The 23,471-nt window shown below is 36.3% G+C and overlaps 1 protein-coding gene across 2 annotated transcripts; it reads right to left on the reverse strand.

Moving 5' to 3' along the window:
• Positions 1 to 683: 683 nt before the first annotated feature.
• On the reverse strand, positions 684 to 11,630 carry LOC126692869 (uncharacterized). Of its 2 annotated transcripts, XM_050388671.1 has the most exons (8): positions 11,114 to 11,630; positions 9,915 to 10,283; positions 9,573 to 9,832; positions 7,510 to 7,651; positions 6,931 to 7,302; positions 6,670 to 6,801; positions 3,402 to 3,530; positions 684 to 3,309 (listed from the first exon to the last, which is right to left on the reverse strand). In XM_050388671.1, exons 1-8 carry the CDS (start codon positions 11,237 to 11,239, stop codon positions 964 to 966), a joined length of 3,876 nt encoding a protein of 1,291 aa, XP_050244628.1. In that variant the 5' UTR covers positions 11,240 to 11,630; the 3' UTR covers positions 684 to 963. The 2 variants fall into 2 exon arrangements, with proteins under 2 accessions (XP_050244628.1, XP_050244629.1); XM_050388672.1 differs by lacking the exons at positions 9,915 to 10,283; positions 11,114 to 11,630 and adding an exon at positions 9,142 to 9,313 and having other exon boundaries at positions 9,573 to 9,708.
• Between the last annotated feature and the right edge of the window lie 11,841 nt (positions 11,631 to 23,471).

Consider the following 23,471-nt stretch of genomic DNA (forward strand, 5'->3'; position numbering starts at 1 on the left):
TCTTTTGAGTCCTGCCTTTTCAAGCACATCAATAGAAGCTTCAACACTATGGCTCATGAGCTTGCTCAACAAGCTCGAAGATCTGGTCTCCATCGCCTCTGGAAAGGAGTTGCTCCCCACTGCAATCTGATTTGAATGTAAGCGGCTTGTAATTTTATTGTTTCTGGCCTGCTTATGCAGGAACCTTAATGTGATTTGCCTTTTGGTTTTAATACCATTATATTTCACTTCCAAAAAAAAAAAAAAAAAAAACCTATCCGATTGACAGTACTTAGTACTTCCCCATCATTTGCTGCCGTCTATAGCTACTCATAATTTTCTACATGATAAAAGAAAACGAGAGTTATGAATCAACAACTATTTGATCTTGAGAGGAAGAAGACGATAGCAGTAAAAAGCAGGATTCAAAAGTTTGTAACAATGTCTTCTGACACCAGAACAAGTCATCAAGATTTTAGATGACAATCATTTGAGAGCAAATTCTGTGGGTAAAAAATTATATACTTCCATAGCAGCATACGGTTGATCCTGAAAAATTTGAACGAGAAAATGAAGATATAATTTTCATAGACTAGAAGATGCATCCATGTTCATCTGTCACGCAAACTCCCAAGTAATTTACCTGATGATGTTATTAGCGTTCAAGATGAAATGATATCAGTTCCAACTAGCCAAGAATAAAATTTCATACCAATAAATGCTTCATTAATGAAAAAGGCTAACCTCATACAGAACTCTTCAAACATTATGCACTCTCGCAAACTTTTTTTTTTTTTTTTTTGGGTTCCTCAAAAAACAATGTGACAAATTGGAAAACAATCATCTATGGAAACTGTAAGCTAAAATTGCAATTTCTGAAGATTATTGTGTACCGAATTACAAAGTACTCAAACCTCTCATACCAAGTAAAGAAGATAGGGACTGAAATCCGTAACAGCCACCTTTAACCTTCTCATTACTATATTAGAAGAATGAAAACCGTAAGCCGTCAAACAAGTTGTATTCTTCCATTGTACTCTCTTTCTTATTTGAAACATGATCACTCTCAACATGATCTGTTGGACATTCTTGAGAAAAATCCTCCATAATCTGTTCTTTCGAAGGCACGAGATTTGATTTATATCCATTTGAAATAGGAACAGGCCCACGATGGAACAAGGAAAACCCAGTGTTGCCTGTATGCAATTTGGCAGAATTGTCATTTTTCCCACCTTCTTCATGTGGCGGTGCTTCTTTTGGATGTGCTCCAGTGGGAGCCACCTTCTCCGTATTAATTTCATTGAAAGCTTCTTGTCCTGCACCTGGCTTAGAGATCTGAATTTGTTCCTCAGCATTTATGCCACTAGCTTTAGCAATTGGTTGATAAACTGGGACTGGACTGGGGTTAAATAGAGGGGTACCTATATGCTGCATGGGACCATACTGCATGCAGAAGCGTGAATTTCCATTCACTCCATACCCAATAGGGCTAGCATATAAATAGTGGTTGGGATGGGCGAAGGGCATTAAGCCATTAGCATGAGCTGCTGGCCAAGAAACTGGGTTTTGATGGTAAAAACCCATTGTTGAAGGAGCTTGAAACACTGGAAAGTGTATATTCTGGTTATGCATTGGAGGAAGCATGCCTTGATGTTGCGAACCAATGCTGACAGCAGACAATCCATTATTGTCAAAATTTTGGGAAATCCGTGTTGGTGGTTTATCCACAGAAATACTTCCTGTTCCTGCTCCATCCAATGAAAGCCCAATTGATGCCCCACTTCCAATAACCTCCTCGCCATTTGAATTCTGACTTTTCTCCATTTTAACTTCATGACACTCAGAGAAGCCACTTTGAACACATGATTCTCTACCTTCTGATTGCTGGCTTGCATCTTCTGAATCTGATGTAGAAGAGGATTCCAGATTTCCATGGATTGAAGAGGTTGTATTGCTGTCGCCCTCACTTAGGCATGACGAGGAGTTATCAGAACTGGATGTGCTACTCACAATGGGATCTAAGGTCCCATTTGATGCAGAATTATCAGAATCATTTGATGCAGAATTATCAGAATTCGCAGAACTGATAGGACTTAGTCCAATTTCCTCAGAAGCAGCTGAGTTGCAAGGGCCCTTTGCTCCCACATTAAGTCCATTCTCACAGGCCCCATCCACTACAATGCTAGAGTTTCCTGATTCCTTCAAATTACTATTTTCCTGATCAATATCAGCTGAATCTCCAGTGTGTTCACGACAACACTTGTCAGCAGATGACTTGATAAGGTTATTATCAGGTTCCACCTCTTCAACCTTGAAAGTAGTTGACCTCAAGGTAATGTCAGAATCTGAGTTACTTCGTGGATACTTTTTCTGTGATTCCATGGGCTCCCAAACTTTCTTGGAATGAAGTTCTTTTGCAGGAGGATTGTTCCCTGAGATGACTTTGCTTTTAGGTCTTCCACAACCATCACGCAAGTACTCCATTTGATTGTACTTGTTACCACGATAAAACTGCTTGGACATATCCAATGCAGACTCTAACTTACTCACAGATTTAGTCTCCCGAATTACTCTGATTGTAGAAACATGTGTATCAACCCTTGCTCTATATTCATTGTTCTGGTTACAGCTGCAAGAATGGAAGTCATATCTGTCACTTACTCTGTTGCTGGAAAACTTATCATGAAACTTTGGGCCACAATGTCGACCATTAGATTTTGGAACATTCATCCTTGACTGCCTATTGGATCCAATAATGCTTCTGGAAGGAGTCTCAAAATTATCACCATAATATCTTGGCTCAGACCTAACCACTGCCCCACAATCTGCAGCTGAAAATCGGCGTCTGTCAGACCACTTCAAAGATGGATCCAGTTGAACTTCTTTCCGATATTTTGGTCTCCGACGAGAAAAATTTGATTGATCAGCTATAAAAGAACCATTCCAATCTTTCACATAGTTAATCTCCCCATTGGGACAATCAAAAGAGTGGTCTTGCATTATCGAAGTAATATATCCATTTGACAACTCCTCTTGAATATCAGGAGATCCAGGCCAAGATAGAATGTTATCACCAACTTCACTAACTGCATCCTGGCAGCTGACAGGATTATTTGGCTCCTCATCAACACTTGGTGATGATTCTTCCTTTGAGACATCAGTAGGAACAGTAGTTTGATTTGAGTCACAGCATTTTTGCTCTTTATCCTTTTCTTTCTCTTTTAATCTTTCCTTTCTTCGGAGCTTTTTCTCTCTTTCTTTTGTTCTTCTCCTCTCTTTGCGTTCTTCTTCTTCACGTTTTTCCTTCTCTTCTTCTTCAAGAAGTTTCATCTGTAGGGAAAAACATATATTTGTGAGAAAAATATCTTCAAGAAATCTTTTATTGCTAAAATCCTACGCTTAAATACCAAAAATATTAAGACCTGCTTTTCATATGTAATGATTTCTTTGCATGCAACATGAACGCGTTCTTCCAGCAGTTTTAGCGCAAGGCAGACAAAGATGCTGTGTGCATTTTGGCGGGCAGTTCCTTCCCTGAATGCCTTTTCAACCTGAAAGAATAACATCACATAATGAGATGGAGAACATGTTACATTCACACACACAAGTACTGCACTTCCACAAGCATTAGAGGGAAGATCTACATGATGCCAGCCATCTCTTCTGGTCCTTTCTTTTCTCAATTTCTAAAACATGTTTGGGACCAAAAAATTACTTTAGGGCCTGTTTGGGAGGGAGGAAATGTGAGGAAAGGAATGAAAAGGAAAGAATCTTTTAAGTATGTTCCTTCCATTCCTAACGATTTGGAAGTTTAAGTAGGAGGGAATGGGAAGCCATTCCATTGTTTGGAAGTTTAAGTATGAGTTAATAGAATGGGCATATGAGGGAACAATGATTTCTCATTTTTCACTCAAAACCCCAATTTCTTGTTCCCCTAAAATTGAAATGAATTAGAGGGAATAGAAATGAGTTCAATGAAATGTTGACCAAAATCCTCATAAAGCCCTTCATATTTTACAAAGTTCCTGTAATACCCCTCACTTTACTCTTTTCACATCTACACACTCTCTCATCTAGGTTTTCTTTCTCTTCTAGCTAGCAACTCTCTCTCATCTCTCTTAACAGGTTTGGTCTCTCATCAATAATAACAAATGATAACTGCTTACTTTTATTAAATGATTCATTTCCATTCTTTTTAATGGTACTCCCAAACAAGCTTATTAACTTCTCATTCCTTTCTTTTAATACATCCCAACAAGATAGCTTAGTTTCATTCCTTTCCTTATTCTCATTGCAACTTGTATTCCATTCTATTTCATTACTTTCCTATATGAACTCCCAAACCAAACAGATACAGTTGTTCATTTGCTATGCAACAATATCACTGCTTGCTAATACCAAGGTGCCTGCTTTGACTTTCTTTATTTAAGTTTCAAGACTCACTTCATTTCGTTGTATGATTCTTTGTGTTCATCATCTTGAACATGAAGTAATCTTTTTTTTTAAACAAATATTTTTACATATAAAAAATCAAATAAAAAAGGTGCCTGCTTTGACTTTGTTGCAACTTAATCCCCAAAAGTAGGATGTAGCATTGCTAATTGAATCATGGGAAATGTATTACAGTGTTAAGGGGAGCTGCTAAGCCATAGAAATGATCCTGAAGCAACTTAAGTGGGCCAAAGGTTTCTTTGAAAAGGTCATTTACGCATATTAACCATAGCAACAACGGAACAGTTAAGTAGTTATTGCAGTATGAGGCAGTACAATCATCTAGACCATAGGAACAAAACCCAGCTCAAAAGAGCTTTAGATCCCAGCTTCTTAAGAATGGGTAAAGAGAAATCTTTAGTTGAATACTTTTTTTCATTAATGTTATCCATTCTATACCTGCTGCACACTTTATACTTGTGCTACCACTCATAATCTCAACATCTTCTGCTCAGCCAAACACATTTCATATATGTGTGTGTCTGCGTGTGTTCTTTTCTCTTCCTTGATTAGCCAACATGTATAATCAAAATGCATTTCGGTCGGATCTTCACCTTATATACAATACTATGTCAATTATATAGGACTTATAGATCCAACAATTGGCCAGTTGCATTCTTCCATCTCTACATTCTTGCTATAATTCATTCTATATTCTTTCTTTCAGGAAAACTTTTTATACTTAAATGAACCAACATCCTTTTCAATCTTTCCCAATGAGCAAAAGTGATCACTAGGACTAGGTATCCCCTTGTAAATATTTCATTTTTTGACCTTCTAGGACTAGTCACTGAACTTAGAATCCTTGTACTTCAAGTCCTGCTATCCTACAACCTTTTATATTTTTAAGCTTTCCATCAATTCAACATAGAATTTTGTTTCAAGGCAGCTAAAGTTGCAACCATCTGCAAGCAACATGTCAAAATACCCATCTCTCAACAACCAAAGGTTTAGTTTCCAACTCTTGATGCACCTCTTGTAATTGGAAACCATCTTACATCTACTTACCTCCCCATCATAAATGTCTTTCCTCCATGCACACTCACCACAATTCACACATTGTCTCCATATACACAGAATCATGTGAAACAACAATAACAAAAAACCTTAATCCCAAAATTTTGGGGTTAGCCTCAACAAACTAGTCAAGGTTGGCCACATGTATTCTTTTTCTCCATTCGGTTAATTCCAAAACCATACTCTTTGTTACTTCTGTAACTAACATGTCCTTTTGTACTACTTCTATTAATGTTATTTTTTGTCTTCCTCTACCTTTTATTTATATATTTTTTTATAAGTAAAAATAATAATACAAAAATGAGGTAGAGGAAGACAATAAAATAACATTAATCACTCTCCTCTGAATATGAATAAACAATTTCAAACGACTCTCCCTCTTCTTCTCATCAATAGGGGCCACCCATATCTTTAAGAAAAGCTCCTTAGTGTGAATCATATTTTTCCTTACATTTCCACTTATCCATCTTAATATTCTCATTTTAGCAACATTAAATTTATGAATATATTGCTTCTTAATAGCTCAACATTCAGTACCATTGAGCATAGCTGGTCTTATAAAAATTCCCAACTTAATAGATATTCCATGATCACACAATACCGCCATACTCCTAATGCACTTCTCCACTTCATCCACCTCGCTTTTAGCTTATGATTCACGTCTACTTCAATTTCTCCATCTTTGTGAATTGTTGATCCAAGATGTTGAAAACTCTTGCTCAAAGCTCTTTATCATCAAGTCAAACAACTCCTTCATATTTTTTTCTACTTTTACTAAACTTACAGTTCATGTACTTTATTTTACTCCTACTTAACTAAAAGCCTTTAATTTTATGTGTCCATATTTCTAACATTAACTTAACATCTAGTTTCATTGACTAAAGTTATATCATTTGCTAAAAGCATTCACAAAAGGACTTCCTCTTGAATTGATTTAGTAAGCTCATCAATCACTAGCACAAAGAGATATAGATTAATGTTGATCCTTGATGCAAACCTATAGTTATAGGAAACACACTTGTAAGGTCTCCACTTGTTCTCGCACTTGTTATAGCTATGTCACACTAGAGTGTGGGAACTTTTTTGTGTGTGTGTGTGTGTGTTGGGGGGGGGGGGGGGGGGGTGGAACAGAAGCATGGACAGATTAGAAAAGCACAAAAGTGATCAGCAGACTGAACATGCCTGTTCCTTAAAAATAACAGTTGCTGCATCCAGAAGAAACTCCCGTGCAAGTTCAGGACTCTTCGCATGTTTTTGGGGACGGGAGCATTCTCCATCCAGCTCATTTCCGTCCTTGTCCATGGAATCATCATCCTAGAAGTATACATAACATAAAAGGTTAATCTAAATCTCACAAAGCAATACCCTGGAAAATTTGTGAACAAAAGGAACAAATTTTAAATGCATTCAAAGATTTTATTAGCCCTAGGGAGATAGAACCACCTCTTCTTCCTCAGCCTCTTCAGCATGTTCAAAAAACCTTCTGATACTTTCCCCTCTTGTGATTGTCACAAAGCCATCCCCAACAACGAGCCTGCAATGTACACAGTGTTGACCCTTTAAGGCATGAGCTTTTACAGAAAGCTCAGTGCAGCGGCCATCTAGCTTCCAAGCTCTCAGGGTGATAAAGCATGCACCTAAACTGCCAAGATCAAGGCCACTGACTTGAACACTTCCATTCATTCCAACATTTTCAAATTCCAGAATATCACATTTTCCTTCTCCTGTTCCAACTGCCCACTCAAAGTGATGATATGTTCCCACAGTGTCTGCAAAAGTTTGGCGCCAATCAACTTCGATTGTGTCATTAGATACCTGAGATAATTGAAAGATGAAATTGTGTCATAATAGTCATAACATATATATTGAGTCCTCACAAAAAATCTCCAAATAATTTTACCAAGACATCAAGACCATTATCTCAACCACTTTTCCTTGAAATCATCTGTAATTTACAAGAATTCCTAAAAACAACAGGATTCAAAGAAAAGAAAACAACATGAAGGAATGGGAAAGCCACACCTCATATTGGAAGGCTGTATCTGCTACACAAAACCAACTAGTACAGCGGGGTTCTCTCCGCAAGCGCTTCAGCTCCTTTAGCTCCTTGAACTCACGAATAACATTCCTTCTGCAATCTCTGCAAAATCTCTTGCTGTCGAATCTGTAACATGAATATCACTTTCTTAGGATATCAGAAATTTAACACGAAATCCTTATGAAACAATGCGTAGCAACTGCATTGGAACAAGTAGGACAAAGCAAGCCAATAACTGCATGCAATATATAAGAATTAAGTTTTCAGTCTCAGAATATTGCAATTAGTTCATAGGATATTTGAAGGTATCTGTCTTTCTACAGAAAAACCACAAGGCATCAACTAGAGCAGAAAGATTTTCAGAAAGACAGAAGTATATAGATATACAACAGTACTTGATAGCAGCAAAAATCCTTCAGCACCTCTTGTCCTTTAGATGCCATTTCTCCTGTTAGACGAATGTGTCTTCAATTCTTAGCCTAGTTCTCACCCCTTAAAGCCTTCAAACACATGCACTCCTCAACAAGATTTTAATTCTTACATCTTCTAACAATGAAATCACCATATCTTTGTGGGAAGCACTAATTTCTCCACTGGTAATAATTATGTAATTTCATGATTGTTTTCCCGTCCAACCTTAGTCATTAATGGAGGAGTTAAGAGTGTCACTCCAGGAAGACCGTAGTATTTAACTTACCAATTTCCTTCAAAAATAAATCAATGCTCTACCTTTGAAAACCCTTCCATTATCCCTTATAGCAAACCTTGATAGTAAGTATTGCATCCGGGTCATTTTTTTGACAAGTGACAGTCCTGTAAGGGAACCTACCTTGGGGATCTCTAGCAGCTTGTCCTATTAATAGTACCTTCTATAGTCTACATAAAATGGTGCATCAAAAATTTCCAAGTCATCCTGCTTCTTAATGGTTAGATACCATATCAGCAACATAAAGAAGCCCAACCATCTGTTTGGTTTGAAGGAAATGAGTGAGAAAAGAAAATGGTAAGGACAAGGGTTGAGAACAAGGAATTTTGCCTGTTTAGTTTAAAATAAAGAAACAGAAGGAGATGGTAAGAAAATATTTCTCAGAGGCCCAACATATGATTCCTCAGCTCAACCAGCAGAAGTGCTAAGGAAATGGCTTGTTTAATGCATTTTTCCCCTTTTTAGTCAGCTTGCTAACAAGTGCTCATACTTTGTTGTCTAGGTGTATAAAAGTAGAATTACTGTATGGGTATTTCTTCCTTCTTCACTAGATAACCAATCATAAAAAGTTAGATTTCCTTCCTAGCATTTTGTTCAAACCAAACATGCTGAATTTCCTTACCCCCTTTTTCCTTCTCTAGTTTTTCTTTCCTTCTCCTCAAATTGAAACTAAACAATTGTAAATCCCAAATACTTAGGATAGTGGCTTTATGCCATTTAATCTTCAATCTTGCCAAGCAGCAGTTTAGAATGAAGATATCCGCTAGTTACTGGACTCCTCTCTGGTCTCAGCAGGGCACCCCTGGATGCCCCAACGAACACCAGCTTCAAGATCACACCAAGATGCAAGAAAACATATTAATTAAAAAGCAGGTCCATTAGAGATGACTTGGGGAGAACGATTGCCCACCCAAACATGTAGGATGCTCCCTCAATGCAGCCTGTGTCCAGTTTCTTTTCTTGGCCAACATTCATGGTTCTTCAAACATTTCATTGACCAACAGCATTCCTAATTGCATGCCTATCAGACATTTGTTTGTAATGTTGTCACCATGACAGGTCGGTAACACATTTCAATCAACCTGCATATTCGTGCTACGAATATCAAATGCCTAATAATAGTATGATAGGACCATTCTATGTCAAGTGTGAAAAATAAATGTCTTAGATGCCGTTTCTTTTCCTCTGCAGCAGTTTTAGCAGGAATGAGCACCTCCAATGTTAGCATTTATCTCACAGTTCCCAGAATAGCAACTCACTTAATTACCATCAATGGTCATGCATTTTCCACTAATATAAACTGAATTTTACATACAAGGAATAAGCATATAGGTAAAACACCTGTACATAAGCCTCTCTATAAAATCCTCTTCCTTCATCCGTAGAAGAGATTGCCGGGTTTCTTCTCCAAGAGCTGACCAGAAATCCACCAAAGTGTCACAAGAAAGCCTGGCTGTGTGCAGTGCACACGTCTCCCTTGTTCCATGCCCTCTGCCATAACTCGCAACTCCTTGGCTTATCCAGCCCCGACCACTCCCACCACATGCATCAGGATAAAGCAACTCGCGTTCCCGTTCCCTTGCACGTGCACTGTCAAAAACCTAAATCAAGCAAAATGTAAGCTATTAAAATTGTTAAAGAATAAGATAATAATCAGATTGAACAAATTGTATCAGAAATTACATTTTGGAGTCCTTTGAGAGACTTTGCATACAAATAGCAGTCCATAAGTGTCAATGACCCATCACGTGTAGTGGTCAGACCCCCCCAAGGATGCACAGACGGATCTTGAATTTCGTCATGGCAACCATTAGGAACATTCAATCCAGCATCGTTTTGAGTTTTCAAGGCCCCTTGTCTATTGCAGGGAACGTGTCCACCTGCTCCCTCCTGCTGCAAAGACTTTCCATACATGACAATCTGCAAAAAACCTTCAAGCAGTAACCCATTGCATCTAGAGCAGTACATATTCTTACGAGCTTGCTCAAATAGAGTTTGCTTGTCAATCCTCAAAAGCTTCTGCCGCGCTTGCTGCGACAACTCGCCCCAGAACTGATTCCAAAGTAAACAGAAACTTTATTAATGACTAAGCCTACGATCTCATAAGTTCCACACAAACTTAAGTAAACACGTACCTAACGCAACACGCATACACTAAATCAAAATTCATAATTATTAATCTGAAACTAGCTAGTTTAACTGCATTTTTCGTTTATTGGTAAGTTACGTTAGGAAGCACAGACACTTCATTTGGGGTGTTGTGCCCGTACCTATATCCGTGTCCATGCTTCCTAGGTTAAAAAACTTCACTAGTGAGCTAGAGTTCATTGGCAATCTTAACTACAATCGTTAATACATCAAAAGATTAAATCAATGGTTCGGAAATGGCAGCAGGCACTCCAAGACGAAACAGAAAACTCTTCAATCTCCACTTCGTAAGTGCATTCGTTTCCGCTTATATATTTTGTTTTCCTTCTAGCGGATAAAACACAGGCCGGACGTAAAATGAAATCGGACCTCAAATTACATCCTCTTAAATCCAATTCCAAAGAATTCCAGACAGTTACAGACACAATAATCAGAATTCTAATTTCCTATTCTCTGCCCACAGATTTCTTTGCAACCAATGCTAAATCCTGATTTTCTAACATATGTGAATAAATAAAACACGAGCTAAACTATCAAAATGGATCTGACGAATCGAGAGCACGCATAATCCAATCAAAACAAAGCCTCTAGATAACAATCACACATCCAATCAAATTTGAACCAACCAACCAAAATAAAAAAAAAAAAAAAAATACAAAGCAATGATCTAAATTATTTTTTTTATAAATAAATAAAAAAAGAAAAGAAAAGAAGGGAGGAAAGGAATCTAGAACCTTCTGGAGCTGGGTGCAGCTAACATCATCGGCATGCTTGGACCAAAAGCCATTGGCGGAGAGCGAATACGACGCCGTAGAACCATTGCTGAAATGGTCATTATTCCTCTGCGCTAATCCGGGCATATTATATTCAATTTGTTTCAAATTTTCAGGCTCTGTTAAAATATGAATCCATTCCTCTCAGTAACGTAACAACTGGATCGAATCCGATCGATATAGCAATAAATTGAATCGAATCGGATTGGATTGGATTGAATGCGCAATTTTGATTAGAAATAACAGCCAAAATTATTAGAGATTAGATCGAGGATCCAAATGGTTGAGAAGTGAATCTAGGGAGGGCTGAGAATTGCGAGAGAGAAAATAGAGGAGGCACGGTAGGGAGGACGTTGGGGATTTTGCTTTTTGGTCCCCCAAAAAAAAAAAACACGATGAGATTTGGTGCTCTCTCTCTGGTTAATGTATATATGTGAGTGAGAGAGAGAGAGAGAGAATGGTAATCTGAGGGAGAGAGGGGCTGAGGGGCCAAAGGCAACACGGTTAAAAGAAAGAGGTTGAGAAAACTGTTGCATTACAATATTAACGTGACTCTAAGAGACCGGTAAAACTAAAATAAAATCAATTCAACACCGGGTTATTTTCTTCTTCTTCTTTTTTTTTTTTGTTTTTTTTTTTAATGAATAAAAAAGGAGTCTCCGGTGTGGGTTCATCGACTTCACGTCACGTGACGGTAATGGGTAATAATACGTATATCACACAAGCCTTACTAGGGCTATCGCTCAAACTGCTCCTCTTTAGGTGCAGAACGAGAACTCTTACCATTAAATCACACCCTTGTGTGGTTCTTTTTTTTTTTATTTTTTTTTTATGTTGATAAATGGTCCGACTCTCATATTTTCTTTGTTTCTCTAAATGGAAAATATATATATATATATATATATATATATATATATACTTGAGCTGTTGAGCATTTACATTAGATAATACAAAGTAGAAAAATAGCTCAATTTTACACATTCAAACTCCAAAATTACCCACAATGTGTAAATTTGTATTTCATTTTTTAATCATTTCTCATTTTTCTCTCTCTCTTGGTTGAAAAAGAAATAATATTTTAATAAAAATAAATAATATGATGTAGTGTTTTAAAAAGTGTTTGTGTAAAATAGATAAAGTAGGTTTTTATTCTAATATAGACATAATTTTTTGCATGAGCTAATGCGAATGCTCTATATATGTCACTGCTGCTGTTTGTTATTTTTGTTAACCCACCAACTCAAATTTACAAGCTTGCCTAGTATTTTCTTTTTTTAATATCAAATATTTATGGGTTTAAGTTAGTTAAACCAATAAAATCTCTTATAGTTAAATAAATGATTTCTTATTCAAATTTCACATACATAAAAAAAATCAATTGGTGTCTTGGGTCTAATGATAAAAGTAATCATTATGAAGTAAATGTTATATGTTGGAATTATATCGTATAAAAAAAAAATCAAGTATTAATACTTATTAACTTTTTTTGTTATTTATTTTAATTTTCCTTTTTGTGTCATGATTTTAAAAATCGGAATGGTCAAATAACCAAAAACAAATGTCCAATTCCTGATTTTTGCCAATTAAACCATCGATTTTGACTTTTTTTACCATACCGAATTAGGGTTTGGTTCTTTATTAAACCAGCCAATCTAATCTGATTTCTAAAACCATGCTTTGTGTTACTTTTAAATATTTGGAATAAAGTGGTTCAAGTTAACTAATTGTTAAAGACTTGGTTTGGTGGTATCACAAAAAACACGTTATAAGTTCACATTTTTTTTCCTTTTCTTTTTCTTTTCTCTCTTTTGAGAATGAGAGTTCTTTGAATATTTAACTTATAGGTTTTTATCCTATCGTAACTTAAATATAAAAAAAGAAAAAAAAAATATATATATATATATCTAGAACAAAGTATATGTATATTTGTTGTGAAAAAATAAAATGGCATTTGTATTTTTACCTAACTTTTTTTGTTATTTATTTTAATTTTCCTTTTTGTGTCATGATTTTAAAAATCGGAATGGTCAAATAACCAAAAACAAATGTCCAATTCCTGATTTTTGCCAATTAAACCATCGATTTTGACTTTTTTTACCATACCGAATTAGGGTTTGGTTCTTTATTAAACCAGCCAATCTAATCTGATTTCTAAAACCATGCTTTGTGTTACTTTTAAATATTTGGAATAGAGTGGTTCAAGTTAACTAATTGTTAAAGACTTGGTTTGGTGGTATCACAAAAAACACGTTATAAGTTCACATTTTTTTTCCTTTTCTTTTTCTTTTCTTTCTTTTGAGAATGAGGGTTCTTTGAATATTTAACTTATAGGTTTTTATCCTATCGTAACTTAAATATGAAAAAAAAAAAAAAAAAATCTAGAACAAAGTATATGTATATTTGTTGTGAAAAAATAAAATGGCATTTGTATTTTTACCTAGCATTTGAGAAGAATGTAATGTAATTTAAATTTTTTTTTTTTTAATTTCATGTAATTCAAATTTTGAATGAACAATTTTTGTAGGAAATGATGGGTTTTCATGCTTCTATGTTCTTCACCCGAAAAGAAACAAAGAGTAAATTTATATTATTAATGGGTGGGAATGACAAAATTCAACACAACCTGCAAACCTGACACAATACAATACGAAAATTAGCAAGTTATGGGTTGAGACTTAACGGATTCGTGTCATATTTGGGTTAATACAACTAACCTATTTAATAAACATGTTGCGTTTGCATCCAACTCATGGAACCTGTTTGACCCATATAATTAAATGTCATTTTACCAATATACCCTTCAAAACCCTAAGAATAGGAAGATTGGGATCTTTACAAAAAGGCTTTATAATGCTTTTGTCTCAATTCATATTTAGCCGCGATACCAATATAAAAGACAGAGTCGTGGAACTTTTTCTAATATTTGCTGCTTTCCTCCCAAAGCATCTTTTTTATTTCATATTTCATTTTCCTTTCCAGCATTTTTCTTTCTATTTGTATCACACATGCTTCTCCACTGAATGTCATATCCTCTTTTAGGAATTCCAACCCCAGAGTATGAGGTTTTTTTAGAGGGAAAGTTTTACAAATAGGTAGTGTTAAGCATCAAAGTTATAGACAATTATTAGTTGTTGTGGTTTTTTTTTTTTTTTTTTGACATATTTTAATTGATTATTTGTGATATTGAGATATACTTTAATTTGAACAATTATTTGTCATGTAGTTACTCGCTAGTTCTAAATTTTATAGTATAAAATATTATTTGTTTGGTTTTTCATAATTTAGATCAATTTGGTTAATATTAAAATTTGTATTTTTGTTTGTTTGTTTGTTTTGTTTTAATAAAATCTGATAAATGGATTGATACAATTGACATGTTTAGGGTTAAGAAATCTTGGCCTGTTTAATAAATGTGTTGGATTAGTGTTGACTCATATAGTCGAATACTTATGAGTCGACATAACACATACCTAACATAAAAACACAAATTGTCACCCCTATTTACGGGGCACTCTTACATAATACTTTGGCCTTTAAATGCTGATATGAAGCAAAATTACATTGAATTGAAAAGTACTTTCATTTTCACAAAAGCTCCCTTATAGGGTCTAGACCCTAATACAATTCTCATTTGATGCAATTAAGAAAATTGCGCTATTAAGATGAACTCCACTTGTGATACGAGCTGGATGATTTGGCCACGCAGTATTAAAAAAAAAGGAAAGGTAATTAGGCTTTAATGAGGATGAACAAATCTTTTGAATTCAGGGGATCCAAATGAGTTAAGATTTTTTTTTTCTTCTTTTTCAGTTTTTACCCGAGGAAGGCATTGTATCTTTACGTACTGTATTATAAAAAAAAAAAAAAAAAAAATTACCAATAACATGGATCAAAAGTCTTGGTTTTGTTTAATATAATATAATATTGATTTTATTTAGCCAAAAAGAAAAAAGATCTACACATGATTCTAGATGATGCCTGGCAGGGCAATTAGGGTAAGATAAGGATGAGCACATTGACTCATCTTCTGTTTCTGCTTTGTCTTATTACTATTACTATTATTATTTCACCCAGAAGGCGTTGTATTAAAGATGTGACAGTGCTAGTTGGTCCAGTTATATTAGCCCTTCCTTCCTATAAATTTTTTTTTTTTGGTAAACTTCCTTCCTATAATTGCCCTCTATATATATCTGTTTTTGGTAGACCCCAAGTTTAGGACCGACAGGCAAACTCCAAGTTTTACACTATGGAAGTTAGAAGTGATAGACATTTTTCTATCTCTTATCTCAAAAAAAAAAAAAAAAAAAAAAAAAAAAAAAAAAAAAAAAAGTAAACAGATACTTTGACGTCACTATTTCAGTATATTCATTGCCATTAATTACCAAAATGTCTTTATACTTTGACGTCACTATTTCAGTATATTCATTGCCATTAATTACCAAAATGTCTTTTTATTTATTTTTTTCCTTATCACATACTAATTGGAAAGGCATGGATTGAGTTAAGATATAAATGTGCAATCCTATTATTGCTGAAAGATGGGTTTTTCTCCATTTTTTTTTTTTTTTGATAGGGAATACTGAGAAAAATTTTACTACTAAGGGGAGGATAAGTACATAGCATCCTGAAATATAATGGATTCCAAGAAAGGTGGACATTCCTCTATCCAGGTTACAAAAGTATCAATTCCCTTAGCATGTTGTGCTAAAAAATGTGCTGCCTTGTTTGCGTTCCTTTTCACATGTTGTATCTAAGATTGTCTAAAGTCTTGGAGTCTGTGAATCGTGCCTTGAATGACGTCTGGGATAAAGACCTGGGGAGTAGTGGTGCCACAGAGAGTGCCAGACACCACTTTTGAGTCTGTCTCAAAAACCATGTCCCTAATGCCTATGTCCCATGCAAAAGAGGCTGCCACGTCCATTGCTTTAGCCTCTGCCTCCAACAGACCCAAAGGCAAACACAGGTGTTGACTCAACACGGCAATCACTGATCCCTCGTGATCACGAATGATAACACCAATACCAACAATTTGAAGGTTTAAGAAAACTGCGGCATCCGTGTTGACTTTGTACCACGGGAGGGATGGAGGAACCCAGCGGGCATCCGTTTGGTCCTTGAAGCGTGGGCGTGCAAGGTGGGCGAGCTGGAAATCTTCAAGTATGGAGCGAGCCTTGTAGATCATCTCTTGGCTGGTTTGTCTTAGGGACCCAAGCCGTGTCTTGTTGCGGTTGTACCACATGCACCAAGCGACGATGATGATGAGTTCTATCAACTTCATATCCATGCGTTGCACGAATAGAAGGTACCAGAGAAAATCAACAAATTCACTGTGGTGCACTCCGTTTGTATCAAAAGCTATCCCTGTTGCTATCCATACTTCATGTGCCTTAATACAATCCCAGAATAGGTGTTCACTTGTTTCAACAGTCAATCCACAAGCCTCACACGTGGCATTATCAAGGACTCCTCGGCAGTATAGATTATTCTTCATGGGAAGAATGTCTTGGCATGCTCTCCAGGTAAAGGTCTTCAGTTTATTCGGTATAGCAAGGTTCCAGATTGTTCGCCAGAATTGTCTTTTCACATCATTATTTGAAACCTCCTCCATGGCAGCAGATGGTGATATCGCCCAGGCCACCTTGTAGGCACTATTCACCGTGAAGTTGCCTTTAGGTGTATAAGCCCAAATAATGCGATCTTTGGCCTGTCTATGGCTTCTTGGCATGCTTAGGATGGTTCTGGCTTCATCAGGGAGAAAAACCTGTTTGATCAAGGTAGCATTCCCTTCACCTGTGTCTTCATCAATAAGCTCAGAAACAGTGGACTCTAGAGCGAGTGTATTTGGCTGTGAGATAGGGTAGAAAGTAGATGGTTTTGGGATCCATCTATCCTTCTAGATTCGCACAGTAGTGCCATCGCCCACCTTCCATCGGTGACTCGCATGGATGACGTGTTTTGCTGCCATGATGCTTCTCCACGCATAGGAGGGTTGGCGGCCAAGCTCCGCATGGAGAAAATCACAATTAGGGAAATAACGAGCTTTGAGAACACGGTGTACCAGAGAATGAGTGTTGGTTTGTAAACGCCAGCCTTGCTTTGACAGAAGTGCCAAGTTGAAGGTTTTAAGATCTCGAAAGCCAAGTCCACCATCTTTTTTAGGCGTACACATTTTTTCCCAACTCAACTAGGCCATCTTTTGTTTGCCATTGGATTGGCCCCACCAGAAGCTACGAACCATGCTAGTTAACTCATCACATAGAGTATCCGATAGCTTGAAGACACTCATGGTATAATTAGGGATGGCTTGAGCCATTGCTTTAATGAGAATTTCCTTTCCTGCTTGGGAGAGTAGCTTCTCCTTCTATCCAGAGAGTTTATTAGCTAGCCTTTCTTTTAGAGCACGAAAAGTGTTCTTCTTGGACCTACCAATCAGAGAGGGCAATCCCAAGTAGGTTTCGTGCTATCAAATGACTTCCGCACCAAAACGGTGTTGGATGGATTCCCGCGTCTCCTGTGGAGTGTTATGGCTAAAGAATAAGGAGGTTTTCTTCCTATTGAGTTGTTGGCCAGAAGCGCCTTCATATGTTTCCAAAATCTGTTCCAGGTGATTGCATTCATCATTTGTGGCTTGGCAGAAAATAATACTATCATCTGCGAAAAGAAGATGTGATATGCAAGTGCCTTGTGGACAGGCAGCCAAACCATGTAGGTCACCTCTACTTGTGGCTTGACGAAGGAGGGCTGATAATCCTTTTGCACAAAACAAGAAAAGAAAAGGAGATATGGGGTCACCCTGCCTTAAGCCCCTTGTAGGGGTGATGTGGCCTCTAGGTTTCCCATTAATTCTGATCGAATATGTGACAGAGGTAACACAAAGCATCATAGTGTTCACCCATTTGGCAGAGAATCCCATTTTCAGCATGATATCCTTTAAGCACCCCCATTCTACCCTATCAAAAGCCTTACTCATATCAAGTTTTAGAGCCATTTCCCCTTGTTGTCCACGTCGTTTGTTGTTTAAGTAGTGCATAGTTTCAAAAGCAACTAATACATTATCAGTAATTAAGCGAGAAGACATGAATGCACTTTGATTTTCACTAATGATATCTAGAAGGAGGCTCTTTAATCTATTTGCTAGAACTTTTGAAGCTAGTCTAGAAATGACATTACTCAAACTGATAGGTCTAAACTGAGTTACCTTTGTAGGGTTCTTCACTTTTGGTATGAGCATAATGTGGGTCTTATTAAATTTTGGGGGAATAACACCAGAATTTAAAAAAGCCAGTACAACATTGGTGACACATTCACCAGAAAGAGACCAAAAATGCTGATAGAATAGTAGGGGCATGCCATCTAGACCTGGTGATTTTTTTGGATGCATCTGCTTCAAGGCTCAGTGAATTTCTTCGGCTTGGAAAGGTTGGCAGAGATACTCATTCATAGGGTCAGTAACAACTGGCTGAATGGCTTCAACTATTGCAGTCGTGTCTGTGGGGCCATTTGTACGAAAAATGGAAGTAAAGTAATCCAATATAACTTGTTCCACGACCAGATCATCTTCTTGCCAAACCCCATTTTCATTAGTGATCCCCAGGATTGAGTTTTTCTCCTTACGATTAGAAGCCTTTTGGTGAAAAAATGACGTATTTCAATTGCCATCAGTTATCCACAAGTGCCTGGATCTTTGGTGCCACATCGTGTTTTCTGCATCAAGTCAACAATTAAGAGCCTTGCGAACTTCGTGGATTCGCTCAGAATTGTGTTGTGGGTTCTGTTCCAAGGATTGCAGAATTTTTTCATGTCGTTCAATCTACCGTTTCACATGACCAAACTCCATTTTGTTCCATGCAGAGAGTCGGGTTTAACAGCTGTCTAAGCAGTTGGTGATTTGGGATCCCTCTGGCTTGTACAGGCCTTCCATCTAGGCTTCTTCAACAACCTTAGCAAAACGTGGGTCACGAAGCCACATTGCTTCGAAGTGAAAAGGTGGAGGGTATCGTGGTTTACGTGGTCTCAAAGTTGGCCAGTGGTCTCAAAGTTGGCCAGTGGATGACAAGCATAGAGTGATCAAAAGTGGACATTGGGACATGGTGCACCACGGTTTTAGGGAAGTGTCACTTCCATGCAACAGTAGCAAAGGCTTGGTCAAGGCGAATGTGAATATGCCCCTCTGTAGGGTGATTTCATGACCATGTGAATGGAGAGCCCCTGTGGCCTAAATCGAAAAAGCCACAGTGTGAGATGGCAGTACGGAAGCGATCCATTTGTCTAGCTGGCCTCAAATTCCCATCGGCCTTCTCAGCATGACTAATGATCTCATTAAAATCACCGAGGCACAGCCACGGTAATGTACTGGAACAGCTAAGTGATTCAAGCAAGGTCCACATCTCCTTGCGTTTACTTGTGTCAGGATGGCCATAAAAACCAGTGAGCCTCCATTTCAGACCTGTGTCAGCACAAACAATATGGGCATGAATAAACCACTGAGAAAAATTTTGAACATGTACCTGGGTGTTTGGTTTCCATAGGAGTGCTAAGTCACTGCTCAATCCGTTGCTAGAGACCACTAAGCCTTGGTTGTAGTCCCAATTTTGTTTCATGTTGTTAAGTTGCTCAGTGGAAAGTTTCATCTCCATTAAGAAGACACAAATGGGAGCTTCTCTATTCCATGCCCTCTTAAGAGCATTGACTGTTCGGAGGATCCCAAGCCCCCGACAGTTCCTAGGATACTCATTGTGCCCGGCGATGCTACCAAGTAGCCATCGCCGATCCCAGATTATCTGCCATGAGTTTACCCAAGGTCTTTGCCTCCATGTCCAAGAGTTTCTGCTTCTTTTCAATGGACGTGTTTTCATGCATGTCTCCTGCATGTGTTTTACGTTTAGGCCCAAGAGTGTGGTCATTTGAATCACAAGTGTCCATTACTTGTCTAGGTGGGCCCTGTCAGTGCCAAGTCCCTTGCAAAAGTCCAGTGTTTTTTTTCTGAGGTGGAGCTGGTGGGGCTGGCGGGTATTGGATGTGGGCCCGAGGAGATTGGGACTGGTGTAGAACGGGATGTGTCAGGGGAAGGTAAAATATCTAGGTTCTTCTTGGTGGGTGTTGGATGTGGGCCCGAGGAGATAGAGACAGATGTAGGACGGGGTGTGTCAAGAGAAAGGGAACATAAAGTTTAGTTTGAAGAAAAACTCTTCAAATTTAACCAATATCTTTTTATTAGATATGAATTTTAAAAAATTAACCATTGAAATGCATGTTCTTATCATATTCTCTATACTTGCAAAATTTCGAAAAAAATAAAGATCAATAGTTATGTCATTAATTAAATTTTAAGATTTCAAATTTTTATGGTCTAAAGTTAGGCATAAAAACTTAGTAATTTAGGAGCTGTTTAGATAGCCTGTTTCCGTAACTCAATTCTCAATTTCCATAACTTATAACTCAAAAATTGTGGGACCCATAGCAAAAAGGCTGTTTAGGAAATCCATAACTCTGTTTCCATCACTCAATTCTTTGATTTTTGAGTTATGAGTTATGGAGACTGAAAACACATTTTGACTGTTTTCAATTTCTATAACTCATAACTCAATGGCAATATTATAATTAAACACACATAGGAAACCCACAAACAGTACTCAGCCGTACCTTTTTGACCTTTTTTTTTTTTTTTTTTTTTTCCTTTCTTCTTCTGGGTTGGCTGTTCGGTTTTTTTTTTTTTTTTTTTTTTTTTTTTTTTTTTTTTTTTTTAACTAGGTTCAGTGAGTTTCGGTACTGAAGAAAAAAGAAAAAAAAAAAGAAAGCTGCATCGAGTGACAGGTATGGGGCCCACAAATAGTGTGAAAAATATTGAGTGATGAGAAGTGAGTGATAGTGTCAAACAAACATGGTATTTTAGAGTGATGAATGATGAGTGAGAAGTGATAAGTGATGAGTGATGAGTGACGGAAATTGAATGACAAAAAAAAAGCATTCAAACATGGGCTTATTGATCAAATAGTAAATAACATTCGATTTGAACGAAATTTAACATATAGAACATAAAAAACATGCAATTCAACGATTAAATTTTCAAAATTCACATATAATAAAAAGATATTAGAAGAGTTTGAAAAATTTTCCTCTAAATTAGTTTGGAGTGAAACTTTATCCACAACTATTTCCCACCATACAAGAATAGAGTTTAATGGGTGAAAGACATTAACCACATGCAAGCTCCCTTTTTTAATTCACATATATATATATATATATATCCCTTTTTTTCTTTTTTTTTTGTTTTTGTTTTTGTTTTTTTTGAGTGATGAGCTCAAGGTTTTTTTATTATTTTTTATTTTTTTATTTTTTATTTAAGGAACTTGTAAAGCTCAAGCTTGACACGTTAAAAAGAAGAATATTTTGGTAATCAATGGCTCGAATAGACTGAAATGGAGGCAGTGGCGACAAAATGTTGAAATAATATTAAAAGACGAAAACAACCTCGATTAGTCAGATATATACAGGGATCCTAATAAGAAAAAAAATAAGCAGTACAAAATGTATATAAAGATGTACACTACAAATTCCCTTCCCCTCTTGGATGTCGCTGCCCTGCCCTGTCCCGTACTAGACATCAGCGCGTGGTTTTTGTCATCCTGTTGCAACGGAGAAAGAAAGTCACCACGGGCAGCATTTTGATAATAGACCCTAAATGCCCAATACTAAATTGTCACGTGTTCAAAAAAAAAAATTCATATTAAATATTAATAAGTTCATTGAATCTGTTTGCAATTGTGACACGTGTTGCCGAAAGTAACATTGGACTAATGGCTAAAAATGAACACATATTAGCATCTCATCAATCTAGCATTTGTCCTAAAAATACTACTTTTGTCACAACTGTAGCAACTATCAAGGGTAGCAATAAAAAGTAATAAATTTATATAAAAGTAATTTAATTGCCTGCGTTGAAGGGATCCATCATGAAAATGTGTCATAAAAGTAAAAAGTTATCTTTAACAAGTTCTCAAAATGTTTCTAAAAAAAGAAAAAGAAAAGTTCTCAAAATAGTTATGACAAAAATTGTGTTAAGAACTTTGTTAAGAAAAATTTAGTATCATATCATTTTTTGTCACAATTTTGGCACAATTTTGATATGATAGGTTATGGATGGTAAAGAAAAGAGTGGCAATTTCATGTGAAAATGACAAGTAGTCAGTCACAGCACATAAAATAATTGTGAAAATGTGATGTGGTAAAGAACGTGATTTTAGAATTACTCGTTTTAAGGACTTTACTAAAAACAAATTAGTGGTGTGAAACTTATCGTATGACAGTTTTAATTTTTTTGTGTTAAATTTTGTATGACAGTTGTACAACTAAAAAGCTCATGCAAAAATTTCAGTCTATTTTAAGTTTTTAACATAACAATTGCTTTTTTTATTTTACATAACCACATTTTAAAAATACTCACATTAAATTATTTATTTTATTAAAATATTAATTTTCTTGATATTTTTTAAAATTATTTCTCTCTTCACAAATCACAACTGTAATCTATTATCTTTTTTCATCTTCGAAAAACTCAAATAATGAATAAAAAATGCATAACATAGTTACTGTAGCAATGAAAATTAGCTAAAAAAAAAAAAAAAAAAAAAAAAAAACAGATAACTTTAGTACTTTACACGAACCAATTCAAATGCTCTTTTAAGGTTACATATGAATTCCATTTTTGTTACCGAAGGAGTACAAGCCCAGTTACGTGAAATCAGACTTAACGTATAAAATTGTTGACAAATATTGTAGTTTTGTAGCTCAATAATCTGCACAGAAGTTTCCACGACGATACGTACACTGGATTTGCTAATATTGATTTTTCCCTTTACATGTTTGAACTTTTGGGTGCAGAGCTAATGACCTTCGATTTTTAGTTTTACCTTTTGGGTTGTTGTTTTGTTTGGCTTTTGGACTTTGAAGTCAGCAGAATGGTTACTTTTTTTTTTTTTTTTTGGCTGAATTCAGCAGAATAGTGACTGATGCCTGAGTTTGGCTGTTGTTAACTGGAACTCCTCAAAAGTTTGGTTATCAGAATAAATTAGAACTAAGAAGAACTTATGTGCTTTAATAATTTATTGGGTAAATTACAACTTACCCACTTATAGTTTAGTCAAAATTTAAGTTGGCTTCCTATAATTTGAAATTTGACACTTCACCCATTTGAGGTTTGATTGAAATTTAAATTTCCTACCTGGGGTTTGAAATTTCATGATGCAAGTGTTTCGTTAGATTCTTTTTGAACTTATATAATCTTGTCTTTTTATATTTTTTTTGTGTTTTTGGAGGAGAA

Source organism: Quercus robur, chromosome 7 (assembly GCF_932294415.1).
Source record: "Quercus robur chromosome 7, dhQueRobu3.1, whole genome shotgun sequence".
Taxonomy (NCBI): domain Eukaryota; kingdom Viridiplantae; phylum Streptophyta; class Magnoliopsida; order Fagales; family Fagaceae; genus Quercus; species Quercus robur.